The sequence below is a fragment of the Saccopteryx bilineata genome, chromosome 4 (genome assembly GCF_036850765.1).
Source record: "Saccopteryx bilineata isolate mSacBil1 chromosome 4, mSacBil1_pri_phased_curated, whole genome shotgun sequence".
NCBI lineage: Eukaryota > Metazoa > Chordata > Mammalia > Chiroptera > Emballonuridae > Saccopteryx > Saccopteryx bilineata.
In genome coordinates this window covers 89,842,831-89,857,543 of record NC_089493.1, presented here as the reverse complement: position 1 = coordinate 89,857,543, position 14,713 = coordinate 89,842,831, and the positions used below count along the sequence as shown (strand labels likewise).

At 37.8% G+C, this 14,713-nt stretch overlaps 1 protein-coding gene across 2 annotated transcripts; it reads left to right on the top strand.

Annotated features, from left to right (window-relative positions):
* The first annotated feature begins 1,196 nt into the window (after positions 1–1,196).
* LOC136334998 (olfactory receptor 4N2-like) lies at positions 1,197–4,807 on the top strand. Of its 2 annotated transcripts, none has more exons than XM_066275978.1 (2): positions 1,197–1,237; positions 3,876–4,807. In XM_066275978.1, exon 2 carries the CDS (start codon positions 3,881–3,883, stop codon positions 4,805–4,807), a length of 927 nt encoding a protein of 308 aa, XP_066132075.1. In that variant the 5' UTR covers positions 1,197–1,237; positions 3,876–3,880. The 2 variants fall into 2 exon arrangements, with proteins under 2 accessions (XP_066132075.1, XP_066132074.1); XM_066275977.1 differs by lacking the exon at positions 1,197–1,237 and adding an exon at positions 1,551–1,621.
* Positions 4,808–14,713: the final 9,906 nt, after the last annotated feature.

The window sequence follows — 14,713 nt, the reverse complement described above, 5'->3', positions numbered from 1 at the left end:
TCACTCCTAGGAATGGTCAGTCTTTTTTGCATCTCTACCCTTCTTTCCAGTATTGATGTGGCTTTTTTTGTGAATTCTTGGTTATGGACTCCTCTTCATTTAGTCTGAAGGTGGTTTTTCAAGATGATTATTTTTGGGAAAACAGCTGTGTTGGGCTTGCTCATTTTACTTTGCCTTATTAGTGTGTGAGCACGTGGAAGGGCCACCTGAGTATTAAGGGTGCTTTCCCTCAGGGCAGATCACCTGCCCACCACTTTGAGGGGCCATTTTTGCTGTTCTCATGCCTGCTGCCATGAGAAGCAGTTTTCCTTTGCTTGTTTGCTCATCCACTGTTGTGAGAATCTAATAAATGGAAATGGCCTTATGTTTTCCAGTTCTGCAGTCCCTCTATCATCTGCCTGAATGCAGTGTGAACCTGCCTGGCCTCAACCACTGGCATTACAATTGTTCTTAATTTAGTTGTAATCCAATTTGGTCCTGGGAGGTGGCAGTTGGAATGTCCACCTACTCCGTTGCCATCTTGGAATCCTCCTGAGTATATTTTTATATATGGTTTTATAGCATATGTATTTTCTAGTCCCGTTTCTCTTTCTCTGATGGACATAAATTAGAACAAAATATGTTTGAATATGCATTGTACATATTTTAATAATTCTATGTAAAGCATTTAACTTTTTAAATACTTAAAATAGTTTTAAAACAAAATTAAATCTACTAAAATTTAAATTATGTTTTTTACCATGATTCTTAATTATTTTTCTTTTGTTTAGAATAATTTAATTGAAGAATAAATAGTTTCTCATTATTGCTTTAGTAAAGCAAAGGAGGCAATTATTCCTAAAATGAAAAACAACAAATACCAAGACAGAAATAGAGTCTGTTTAGGAGGACATATCCTATGCAAGAATTGTCAGTCTTATAATATGCAGTTCTCTTTTACTGAGAAGGATTATGTAAAGGAATGTTTGTGAGCATCATTTATTTTCTTTTTGCCTATTTCTTTGTCACCAGAAATATGTTGAATCTAACATATTTACCATCTACTTGACCACTTTATTTTACTTCCTGAGATATCAATGATTTCCTATCAAATTTTAATACTATTTTTCTCTTTTTGAATTGCAGTGTAAAATGTAAAATAACAGTCCTTGGCTTCCCACTCACTTGTGCCTAATAAACATGCTTGACATTTTCCATTATCTCTGGAATGTTGATTTTAGAACACTTAAGTGACAAGGTGGGTTTTTTTAACTGATATATATTGGTATATTTGTACCTAACAGATTGCTAACCTAATTTTTTTTTACTATATATATTTGTTTAGTTTTCTAATAATTCCCATTGAAACTGTTCTATAGCTTTGTTGCCTTCAAATCCCCAAAGCACATTCTCTGTTGCGTCACAAATTGGCTCTGTATTACAAAATGTAAGAGGCCCTTTCATGAGAAGAGATATTTAAAAACAAAGGCAGGAATAACGAGTACTTGTGCTTTCCATGAGTAGATGATGTCTTTGTGTGAGAGTAGTGTTAGATTGCTAGAGAAATAAACGCTTTTGTCATTCTACATGTTTATAAGAAACAGAAAGAAGAAATAAATGGAAACATATTACAACTCTTCAGGTGGGACATCTGCTTTTTTGTAATGAAATTGTCAGAATTACAGTAGAACTAAACTAATATATCAGATCTGAATTCAACAACACAGGAAAACCTTTTATCTATTTTTAGTAAAATAGCTCTAGTTCCTCCTGATAGTTAGAATTACTATATTGGGGATATAGAAAGCCTTTATTAAAATACCAATTGTCTTGAGGATGTTAATACTTAGTCTTAAATTTACATATTATACATTAACTGAAAGAAGTGAGGGATGTTAAATGGTAATGAATCCTTTCTTTTAAAGAGTCAATACAAGAGAAATGCATGACAGGAAACAAAACACAAAGCTCAGTGGAAGATCCTGCCACTTTTAACCACATAGGTACTTAAAGATTTATTCTATTCAATATGTCCTAAAGACAGCCTCAATATTTGAAAGAGTGTGAAATAACCAATGGTATAATAACGTACAAGATGCACACTACTCAGGAGTAAGTAGAGAGGAATTCTTGACTTACTTGTCTAACAGTACGTTTTATGTACAGAAGAAATGATAAATATTGAAGCCAATAAATGCCTCAGTAAAGGAAGGAAGAAAAGAAGGAAGGAAGGAAAGAGGGAAGGAAAGAAGGAAGGAAGGAAAGAAGGAAGGAAGGAAGAAGGAAGGAAGGAAGGAAGGAAGGAAGGAAGGAAGGAAGGAAGGAAGGAAGGAAGGGGGGAAGGGGGACAAAGAGAGAGAGAGAGAGAGAGAGTGAGAGAAAGGGAATGTAAAAGCCAATTTGGATTGTTTCATTTGTAAATTTTCATGCTTCAGTTTTCTGCAAATGTTTGGTGCATGTGTTATGTGTAGACACTTGTACTCACATGTATGTGTCTTTGTGGTATACTTTTTCAATAGTTCCTCATTTTGACTACATGAAAAACTCTGTTATTAATATGTTGCAGTTTAGACATACAAAAAGCAGATGTTTCCATGTTTTGAAAATTTTTTTTTATTTGAGACTTAATTGTTTTTCTCTTTCTTCTTTGCATCTCTTTTCATTCTGTCTCCCCGTATAGTCAGAGTGAGTAGACTCTTTTCCCCCTCCTCTCTACATTCCATGTTCCACAAAATGTAACTGAAAGCAAGTAAAATATTATTTTATATTTTGTTCTAGTTCAATATTAAAGCTTTTTAAATTTTCATCTCAACAATAAGCCATTTTGAGCATGCATGAGCAACATATATATTTTATTTGTACATTTTGTATTCAATCATATTGATTCTATAAATAATATAGAACTTTCTAGAAAGTAAACTTCAAATAATGGGATATAACAATATATGTATAAAAATTTTATTATTGTTATTCTCATATCAATAAATTATAATGTTTGCTGGTTGAGCACATCCCAGTTTGGAGACCACTATACAGATCAGTCTCAGATCTAATTTCTCCAGAATGATCAGTATTCATTTTATTTAGACTAGCTTGATAGGCTTATATTATGTAGAAAAATAATAATATATTTTTTTATATATTTTATTTATTAATTTTTAGAGAGAGAGGAGAGAGAGAGAGAGAAGGGGAGGGAGGAGCAGGAAGCATCAACTCCCATATGTGCCTTGACCGGGCAAGCCCAAGGTTTCGAACCGGCAACCTCAGTGTTCCAGGTTGACGCTTTATCCCACTGCGCCACCACAGGTCAGGCAATAATAATATATTTTAATAAACAGTTTTCTTTTTCAGCTCTTCGGTTTGCATTCCTATGGTATAATTTATATTTAGTAAATGTTCAATCTATGTATAGTTTAATGGTTCAATACATTTTGAAAAATAAGTAGTTACTTTTATCATTATAATTGTTATTTAATTATAAATATCACTTTAAAAAGCTCTGACATTTCTCTTTTCTCTCAGTTCTCACTTTACCTCCATTCAAAAAAAAACACCTGAAGAAGTTGAGAACTATGGTTAAGTTTTTTCTTAATCAGAAATATTTTCATATGCATAATACAAGTTATAAATCCAGGACAGAGGTATTCCAGACTCTTGCCTGAGGAAACATAAATGGAAGCACAGGTGTGAAGCAGAAAAAGAGTATGGCTTCAAGACCAGGGTGTTTGACAATTACATAATATAGAGAAATAAAGGGAAAAAAAAGATTTCTTAGGTTATGGGAGAGTGAGGATATAATATAGATGTGGCATACACTGGTTTTAGATATAGAAGAATTGTGATCTAGATGAATGAAATGGGAATATATTCTCTACATCTTGATTTTCTGTAAGCAGAGGAGATGAAGATAGAAAATAGCACAGTGGTGAAAGAATTCATACTTCTTGGCCTGACCCAGTCTCGAAATATTCAGTTCCTGGTCTTTGTGCTCATCTTAATTTTCTACCTCACCATCCTACCTGGGAATTTTCTCGTCATTCTCACCATCAGATCAGACCCAGGTCTCACAGCCCCCCTCTACTTCTTTCTGAGCAACATGGCCTTTCTGGATGCATCCTACTCCTTCATTGTGGCACCCAGAATGCTGATGGACTTCCTCTCTGAGAAGAAGGTAATCTCCTACAGGGGCTGCATCACTCAGCTCTTTTTCTTGCACTTCCTTGGAGGAGGGGAGGGGTTACTCCTTGTTGTGATGGCCTTTGACCGCTACATTGCCATCTGCCGTCCTTTACACTATTCAACTGTCATGAACCCTAGAGCTTGCTATGCCTTGTTATTGGCTCTGTGGCTTGGGGGCTTTGTGCATTCCATTATCCAAGTGGCCCTCATCCTCCACTTGCCCTTCTGTGGCCCAAATGAACTGGATAACTTCTTCTGTGATGTGCCACAGGTCATCAAGCTGGCCTGCACAGACACCTTTGTGGTGGAGCTCCTGATGGTCTTCAACAGTGGTCTAATGACTCTCTTGTGCTTCCTGGGGCTTCTGGCTTCCTATGCGGTCATCCTCTGTCGTATACGTGGGTCATCCTCTGAGGGGAAGAACAAGGCACTATCCACATGTACCACTCATGTCATTATTATACTTATCATGTTTGGACCTGCCATCTTTATCTACACTCGCCCCTTCAGGACCTTACCAGTGGACAAGGTGGTTTCCTTTTTCCATACAGTGATCATTCCTTTGTTGAATCCTGTGATTTATACTCTTCGCAACCAGAAAGTGAAATCTGCCATGAGGAGATTATTGCATAGGCATGTGGTCTGCTGAATGAATTTTATAACAATAAAGGAATTAGGCGGCAAATCATTCATTCATATGACAAATATTGTTTTTCATTGATTTTCACCCATTTGTTGGGTATTATTGAAGACAATGAGGGGGAGTAATGTATAATGAGATAAAAAAAACTTGATATGTTTAAAGAATATAAAAGAAACACTAAAGTGTTTAATGTATAATGAGTGATTTAGCGGTTAAATTTTATCTGACTATAAGGGTCAAATCACTAAGGTCTTTTAGGCTGAGATAATAAGTTTTATTCTATTCTAATTGCAGTAAGAGTTCATCTTAACATTTTAGTCAAAAAAGTCACTCATTCACCAACGTATTTTTTTATGATTTAGATTTAGAACAACATCAGACTCTGGGCAGAGATCAATAAGCTGCAAAATATCAGTAAAAGCAAATGTTATATTGTAGACCTATACATGTTTCTCTATGTATATATTTCTCCCTTGCCCATATCTGGTAGATAAATACAAATGGAAGATTATTGATTTTATGGAAAAATATGATGAAATTATTTTATTGATTTTCTTTCCTCAGAGCCTCATGATTATTACTAATCAGTTCTTAAAAATCCTCCCTGGTTGTTTAAACTTGCTTTTTATTGACTTCACTCTGATTATGATAGTGATAATTAGTACTACAGATTCTATTAGAGATTACATAAATCAATCTAGTTGTTTTTAATACAGGGGGGTTTAATGCAAGAAATTAGGTACTTATAAAATTTTTTAAGGGGTAGAAAATTATTCTCTATGCTGGGTGTCCAAACATAAATGCCAACAAAACACATAATTGCCAATAAACTTAGCTGCCTAGTGATCTATACCTGCAATACAGGGGGTCCTCAGGTTACAACAGTCTCAACCTATGATATTTTGAGTTTACAACACTCACTCGCATAAGGACTTTAAAAAATTGAGATTGTGAGTATTTTGGCTTACGTCATTAACATTGTATTTATGGACTACGTGGGCAAACTGGTTCCAGAGTAGCCTGGAATAATTCTTTGGAAGGTAGAGAGGCCTGCAGCAGATCTTGTACCCTCTACATCAGCTGCTTTTCAAGATGAAACACCTGCAGTACAGGTAGAATCATCTCCAGTGTCTCCTGAATGTTCCTTAGGCAGTCCTGATTCACCTGACCTAGTATCTCCAGCACCTTCTGCAGGTTCTCCTGCCTCTCCAGCTTCCTCCTCCCAATAGGTCACTCTCTCCCACCTTGCAATGCCCCTTCCAGTGTGCAAGCCAACCACAGGAGTAAAGGTAAGGAATTTTTTTAAATTCATTTTTTTGGTCATTTTTTTATTACTATAGCACAGTGTATAGTACAGTCCTTTTCCTTTTTCTGTGGCTTAGTTGTATTTTTATAGAGTATGATTTTACAATTATGTCAAGACAGGTAAGTGACTTAGGCTAGGGTGTGTTTGGACTTACACCAATATTTGGGTTATGTCATTGTCATAGGAACAGAATTGTGTTGTAAACCAAGGACCCCCTGTAATCAGGAGACTGGGAAAACAAGAAGCCACTTTTCCAGCTCTTGACTTGAAGGAACACATCACTTAGCCATGGTCTAAGATTAGGAGAATGATATGCCTTATATGTTACTGCCTCTTTCCAATTATTCCTTTTTCCAAATACAAGTTTTACATGAGTACATTTAATATGAGCCCTAGATACAAAGATCCTTAAAGAATGTGTTTATATGTTAATAGCTTCTTTCGAAAACAAAACAATGCAAAAAAATGGTGATAAAAATAGGGCTAAAGTTTTACAGTCTTATAGAAAAAGTGAAGCATAACATAAAAATAGAAAATTAAAAAATAGTTATATTTGACATGTTAAAAAATGATAAAAATTTGCCTACCACATGTAGATGTGCATATTATTTTCTGTACAATTATAGAAGTTTGCATGAAAATTGAATTGAATGTTCCTTTCTTACCACAGGATGGTATAAGGGAGCATTCATGCATAAAAATTAAAATAAAAAAGCTGTTAACTAAGGAAATAATATAAATAAAAGGTTAGTTCACTTATGCTTTACAAATTTTAAAAATGAATATGAAACAGATACATACTCAGAAGGAAATATTGGCAATCAAAACCAATAATCAACAAAGGAGAAAATGGAAAGGCTTATTAACATAAAAATAATTTTATTCTCAAAAATCAACTATGAGTATAAAGACCACTTGATTAGTTTGTAGAAGAATGTTGCTTATGTATTATCAACAATAGGAAGAGTACAAAATAAAAATTATACTTTTCTATAAGGCTATGAAAGGGTGAATGAATCGAGGAAGCCTTACTGTTTTGAGCTCCAGAGAGAGACAAGGCTTGTGTAGGTGAGCAGGAATCTATGGCAGTTTCTGTATCTGTGAGCAAGTATCTAGTCTGGAGGTAGGCAGATGGAAAAACGATCCTTCCATTAATTGAGATGTTTTGTAGAAATGAGAAAAAATAAGCTGAACTTTTAATGACACATGCAATGTAGAGAGATTAAAATTTTACAAAGCTCCAAACACAAAAATAAATAGCTCACTTATACATTCTCCCCCACCACTAACATCTACATCAGTCATTTGCTTAGAAAAAGGGTAGTGCAGGAAGAAATAAAAATCAGAGGGAATACACACATTCTCAGACATTATTGTAATGCTTGAATGTTAATCTCTATAGAGTTGAATCTTAAGGGAAACAATATTATCTAAATTGTGACTCAAAACCCTCCCACCTACAAATACTGACAAAATTAAAGGTATCAGTTTCTTGGTGACAATTGCCAGATGTTGGAGGTAAAACTAATTCAAATTTAATTAAATATAATGATTCCAATCCCCAGCGCACCTAGACTTTGAAGGAATTCAAATGATTAGATTCTAATTTTAATTTCAGGACAGAGGAAAAGGATTTAACTCTCTGAAAAACTAAGCAAAATAAAATCAAATATAATTCTACATCTTCCACTAAATTTAATATTGTTAAGAATATAATTTGAAAAATTAGAAGCTATGCCAATAAAACAGGGAAGAGTACCTCATAATTAATAGAAAAATATTGAAGACAATCAGTTGAACTATTTGATGGAATTATCAGACAAAGATTTTAGCAAACTATTAGAAATGTATTTAATATGATAGACAAAAAGATGAGGATTTCAGGAGAGAAGTGCAAACCCAAAATATAAATGAATATGCTAGAACTGAAGAGAACAATATTTGAAATCAAAAGAAGTTCCTTAGATAAACTGAACAGCATTTTGGACACTGCAGGTAAAATGAATATGGTTGTGAAGATAGGTTTTTAGAAATAACCCAAAGTGAAGGACAGAGAGAAAAGATTCAAAATAATAGTATTAATATACTTTGGGGCAATAGCAAATAATTATATAAAAGGAGGAAAGAATGGAACAAAGAAAAGAAAGATATAACTGCCAAAAATTTCCCAAATTTCATAAAAGCATTAACCCAGATATCCAAGAAATTCAGGATAACGCAAACAGTACAAATACATATAAGATCATGCTGTCACAGGTGTGACTGATTAAGGAGAAAAAGAATTTTTTTTAAATAAATTTTTATTAATGGTAATGGGATGACATTAATAAATCAGGGTACATATATTCAAAGAAAACATGTCTAGGTTATTTTGTCATTAAATTATGTTGCATACCCCTCGCCCAAAGTCAGATTGTCCTCCGCCACCCTCTATCTAGTTCTCTGTGCCCCTCCCCCTCCCCCTAACTCTCTCCCTCCCTCCCTCCCTCCCATGTCCTCCCTCCCCCCACCCCTGGTAACCACCACACTCTTGTCCATGTCTCTTAGTCTCGTTTTTATGTTCCACCAATGTATGGAATCATGTAGTTCTTGTTTTTTGCTGATTTACTTATTTCACTCCTTATAATATTATCAAGATCCCACCATTTTGCTGTAAATGATCTGATGTCATCATTTCTTATGGCAGAGTAGTATTCCATAGTGTATATGTGCCACATCTTCTTTATCCAATCTTCTATTGAAGGGCTTTTTGGTTGTTTCCATGTCTTGGCCACTGTGAACAGTGCTGCAATGAACATGGGGCTACATGTGTCTTCACGTATCAATGTTTCTGAGGTTTGGGGGTATATACCCAGTAGAGGGATTGCTGGGCCATAAGGTAGTTCTATTTGCAGTTTTTTGAGGAACCACCATACTTTCCTCCATAATGGTTGTACTACTTTACAGTCCCACCAACAGTGAATGAGGGTTCCTAGAAAAAGAATTTTTAAAAGCAGCCATGACAGGGGGCGGGGGGACAATTCAGAACAATGACAGTAAGACTGATGGTTGATTTTTTAAAATCAGAATCAACAAAAATCATGTCAGTGAAATCATATTTTTCAAGTTCTTAAAGAAAAACAAAGTCAAACTAGAATTCTATATCCACTGAAAATAAACTTTAAAAAAAGATGCAAAAGGTAGTTTAATATTGATAAAAGCTGAGAGAAAGTTTGTTGCCAGTGGGCTTACACAAAAGTTGTGCTAAAGGAAATGCTTCGTGCTGGTGGTTAAATATACCAGATGGAAACTTGAATTTATAGGGAGAAAAGAAAAATATGGAAGTGATAACTAAGTGCGTAAATATGGAAAAAGTTAAATTTTTTTTTATTTTCTTTAGAAGATAACTGCTTAAATTAAAAATAATAAAAGTACTATGGAGCTTATAACTTATGTAGAAGTTAAACATATGACAACAATAGCACAAAGAACTAAAAGGAGGATAAAAATTTGGTTTTTTGCAAACTATATTTTTCATGAAGTATGGTTGGATAATAATTAAAGTGACTGTGCTAAGTTAAAGATGAGTATTGTAATCACTAGAGCAGTGGTCCCCAACCACCGGGCAGTAGACCGGTACCGGTCCGTGGGCCATTTGGTACCGGTCCAAAGAAAAAGAATAAATAACTTACATTATTTTTGTTTTATTTATATTTAAGTCTGAACGATGTTTTATTTTTAAAAAATGACAAGATTCCCTCTGTTACATCCATCTAAGACTCCCTCATGATGCTTGTCTCAGTAACGTGACACATTTATCCGTCCTACCCTAAAGGCCAGTCTGTGAAAATATTTTCTGACATTAAACCAGTCCGTGGCCCAAAAAAGGTTGGGGACCACTGCTCTAGAGCATCCACAAAAAATACAAGGAGATTTAAGCTAGACAATCTTTACAGAGAAAATAACCATTCGGTGTAGGATAGATCATTTCCTCAAGGCACTGTTACCTCCTATAGAATGCGAAAGTTACACCAGGATGTCAGTATTTGTTGTTTATTTACTTTTACTCTGCTCAGTTAAAACATGGATAAAGAACTTCCTGTTTTTGTTGTTGTTATTGATATTTTAATGAATATTATTAATATAAAAGTTATTTAAGGATCAGAGCAATTAAATACAACTCAATTTTGTTTATTCTATCTGGTTGTAACTTAAAATTCTTAAAATCAGGGGAGCTGATGGCATACACTCTAAGAGGCAAGAGCCAAAGAAAGATGAAATAAAATGTCCCAGATCAATCAGTGAACCAAGAATGAAAGGACAAATTTCTCCTTCCTCTGCCCTTAATGGATTAGATGATGCCCACTCACACTGAAAAGGGAATCTACTTTACTAAGTTCACAAATTCAAATATTAATATTACACTTACACTCTCACAAACACATCAAAAGTAATGTTTAATCTGGGGACCCGATGACCAGTCAAGTCAACACAAAATTAACCACCACATGTGTTATATCTTTCTCTACCCTGATACTGTGTCTTTATTTTTAAAATTGATATTTTTTAAACAATGTATACTTGACTCTTGCTTTTTTATTCAATATAAAAAAACTCTGTCTTTTAATGGCATGTTAGGTCCATTTACACTTAACATACTTGCTCATATTTGAGTTTATATCCACCATTGATATTTTTTCTGTTTGTCTCATCTCTTCTTTTTTCTTTTACATTTCCCTTCCTTCTTTCAAATAATTGGGTATTTTTTAATATTCCATTTTCTCTGAGATTTTTGCCTTGAAAATCTTCATGAACATTATTTGTATTTTTTCTGCTTATGTCTTAATCACCAGCATATGCTGACTCTTATATACTCATAATTGACTTGGTCACATTTCTTGTTTTTGAGGCCAGAATGGTGGGGAAGCTAGAGAAGTAAGTAAGGTATTTGCCTTGAGTACAAAATTTAAGGGGCCGACTAAAAAAGTTAGAACGTTAGAGATGAATCAATATTTAATATTAAAAAAAATTAAAATTCATGATGAACAAAATAAATAACCAAATTTTAAATAAAAGCAGGATCAGTAATAGTGCAATGCTCAGCCATATAGGAACCTGAGGCAAAAGGAAAAATCTGTTATGTAGATGTCTTCATTTTAAATTTTTTATATTAACTTTGATATTTTAAATATTGCATTAAAATTGTAAGGTATTTTTCCCCACCGAGGAAGAAGAAAGGGGCCGGAGCCACGAAGTGTGAAATAATAAAAGGCTTTATTGAGTACAGAGCGCATCCTACCCGACGATGTTCCCTGGTCCCAGGGACACAGAGGCCAGGGAAGTCGCATAGGGTGACCCGTGTGGGGGATATTTAAAGGGTCTCTAGGGTGGTAGAGTTAATATGATGTGGTGAAATCTCACTGGCTGATGGACAGTTGCTTTTCTCCAAAGGGCTTCTGGGAAGTTTCTTTTGATGCGCCTGGATGTGAGTGGTTCTAGCCAAAGTTCCTGGGCCTGAGTTTCTCACGTGACTGTCCCCCCATTGCTGACAACCCCACATTTTGATCTTTTTGTGTTAATTAGGGGTGCTGCTTATTTGTCTGGCTACTTCCTGCTGATTAGGGGCATTGTGGGGAGGGGGAGATCAGAAGGTGGTGGTTTTGAGGGGTGTCAGGAGGAACATCTGTTTGGCCGTGACTGGAGAAACTAATGTAAGGAATTAAAAAAAAGAGTAGTAATAGGGGGATCGCAGGGTCCAACCTTTTGGTGAGCCGGAGACGGGTAGAGTCCAGTGGTTCCAACTGCCAGTGGTCCTGCATGGAGGCAAGCTTGAGGCAAAACTGCATGTTAGAAGTGGCATAAGAAGGGGAAAGGAAGGAATCCCATTCACTTTCATAACCGAGACTTGTGAGGGAACTAGAGGTCCAGAGTGTGATGGCAAAACAGAGAAGACAGCTCCTGTGTCCATAAGAAATGAGATGGACTTACCCATTTTTGCAGCATTACCTTGGGTTTGGTGAGGATGATGGGGGTCTCCAAGTCCAGGCCATGTCAGTCTCCATGATGCCTAGGAGTTCGAGCAGAGGACCCGTCTGGCTGGCTTGTCCTCCACGTAGAGGCGCTGAGGAAAAGCCTGTTGCCCAAAGGGGCAATAGCTCCACCAGTGACCGGGCTGCTTGCAGTCAGGACAGGGATTAGTGGGTGGCCTTGGGCAGGGGCACTGCTGGGGCCAATGACCCTTCTTACCACACTTAAAGCAAGCTGCTGGTGGGATTTCTCTTTGCAGCTTGGACTTGGGTCGAGTACTTCCTGTGCCTTGCCCCTGTTGCTCTGCCAGCCTCAGGGCTGCCACAAGAGTCTGGGTTTGGAGAGTTACCTTCTGCTGCATGCGGGCTTAACCTTGGCCTCTTTCTACTAGTTGGGACCATTAAAAACTTTAAATGCCATGTTCACAGGTTTCAAATAGGGATTTGGGGGTTAGGAATAAGAGGAGGGGGGGTCCTGGGGAGCCCGGCACCCAGATCCAGCCAGAAACACTGGATCCAGAGGCAAGAGAGGACCAATGGCTGGTGGAGGGTGACTTGACAGAGGAGGGGCTTAAGAAACAGTGGAGAAGGGAGGGGCCCCTGGCCAGCAGGGGAGGAGAAAGAGAGACTGGTATTTGTAGGTGAATGAGAAACAGGATCCAGTGAAGGGAGGGGAGGGAGCTCTTGGAGGGAAGAGACCCAAGCAAAAGAGGTCGCAGAGGGACCAGAGAGGGGTCCTGAGTGAGGGGTACCCCCGGCGGTCAGGCAGGAGGAGAGAGTTAAGGTCAAGCAAAGGAGGAAAGATTAGGAGCAAAGGATTTAGGTGAGGTTCCTCTGGCCAGAAAGAGCCTGCGTGGTAAAACAGGTGGCACAGAGATTAGGATGGGAGCACAAATAACTAGAAGCCCTGAATGTAAGGGATCTGCAACCAGTTCCCAGCTTTTTTTGACGATAGTTAAATTGGTGAGGGTGTTAAAACCAAAAGTCCCTTCAGGAGGCTACCTGGTTCAATTATTCAGTGGGTTCTGTGGCCTGGCCACAGCGGAGAAGAAGAACAGTTTCTTCTTCTTTAGGGAGGGAGAGATTTCGGATAAGGCAACTCCAGGAGTGTTTTTGGATTAGGTTTAGAGTCCTGTGCCCCCACAGCCATCCTCAGTTCTCGGAGTGGTCAGAGTTGAGCATTGATGTCCCACAACTCAATCTCTGGCCACCGGATGGTTAAGTAAAGTGGATGTGCTCAGGAGCTCTGGCCGGTTGCCTCAGTGTTAGAGCGTCGGCCTGGCGTGCAGGAGTCCCAGGTTCGATTCCTGGCCAGGGCACACAGGAGAAGCGCCCATCTGCTTCTCCACCCCTCCCCCTCTCCTTCCTCTCTGTCTCTCTCTTCTCCTCCCGCAGCCAAACTCCATTGGAGCAAAGATGGCCCAGGCGCTGAGGATGGCTCTGTGCCCTCTGCCTCAGGCACTAGGATGGCTCTGGATGCAACAGAGTGACACCCCAGAGGGGCAGAGCATCGCCCCCTGGTGGACATGCCGGGTGGATTCCAGTCAGGTGCATGCGGGAGTCTGTCTGACTGCCTCCCCGTTTCCAGCTTCGGAAAAATGCAAAAAAAAAAAAAGTGGATGTACTCAGGATGTCTCCACGGACACACACGCACTCAGAAAAGAACGGAAAGAGGTCCCTGATGCAGCTGCGTTTTCGGACAGGGAGTTTCGGCAGAAAGAACTGAGGGGAGGCTGGAGGCAGGGGACTTACCGCACCGTGTGCCGAAGTGGGTGGAAGGTCAGAGGTCCTGATTCTTTATTGGAGGGAAAGGGGAGAGGAGTGGTCTCCTTGCAGACTTCTGACTCTTCCCGGGTTTTGGGCATCAAAATGTAAGGTATTATTCCCCACCGAGGAAGAAGGATGGGGCCAGAGCCACGAAGTGTGAAATAATAAAAGACTTTATTGAGTACAGAGCACATCCCACCTGACGATGTTCCCTGGTCCCGGGGACTCAGAGGCCAGGGATGTTGCATAGGGTGATCTATGTAGGGGGTATTTAAAGGGTCTTTAGGGTGGTCGAGTTAATATGATGTGGTGAAATCTCACTGGCTGACGGACAGTTGCTTTTTTTCAAAGGGCTTCTGGGAAGTTTCTTTTGGCACACCCAAGTGTGGGTGGTTCTAGCCAAAGTTCCCGGGCCTGAGTTCCTCACGTGACCATCCCCCAATGCTGATCACACCACAAAAATATTATTTATTTTGATGATTAAGGTTTCTAGTACTCTGGTAAATTTTGTGCTTGAGACAAATATCTCACTTGCCTCACCCTCATCCTGGCCTTGCTTGATATATATATTTAGCTACATTTTTTCTCTTTCTGAATTTTATTATAAAATATGAACTTTTAATTAATATTGTTTACTTTTGACCAAGTAAATATGCTTCCAAGTAGTGTTCTATTGTCTCATTCATTGATAACATTGTGGTATTAGAATTCAGAATTAGCCCAAATGACACTATGTAACACATTTTAAAATATTCATCCCTTACAAAGTCCTGGTATTTTCGCTTGTTTAATTTAGTTGACGTTCTAATAACTCCCTTTGGAAGTATTCATTAT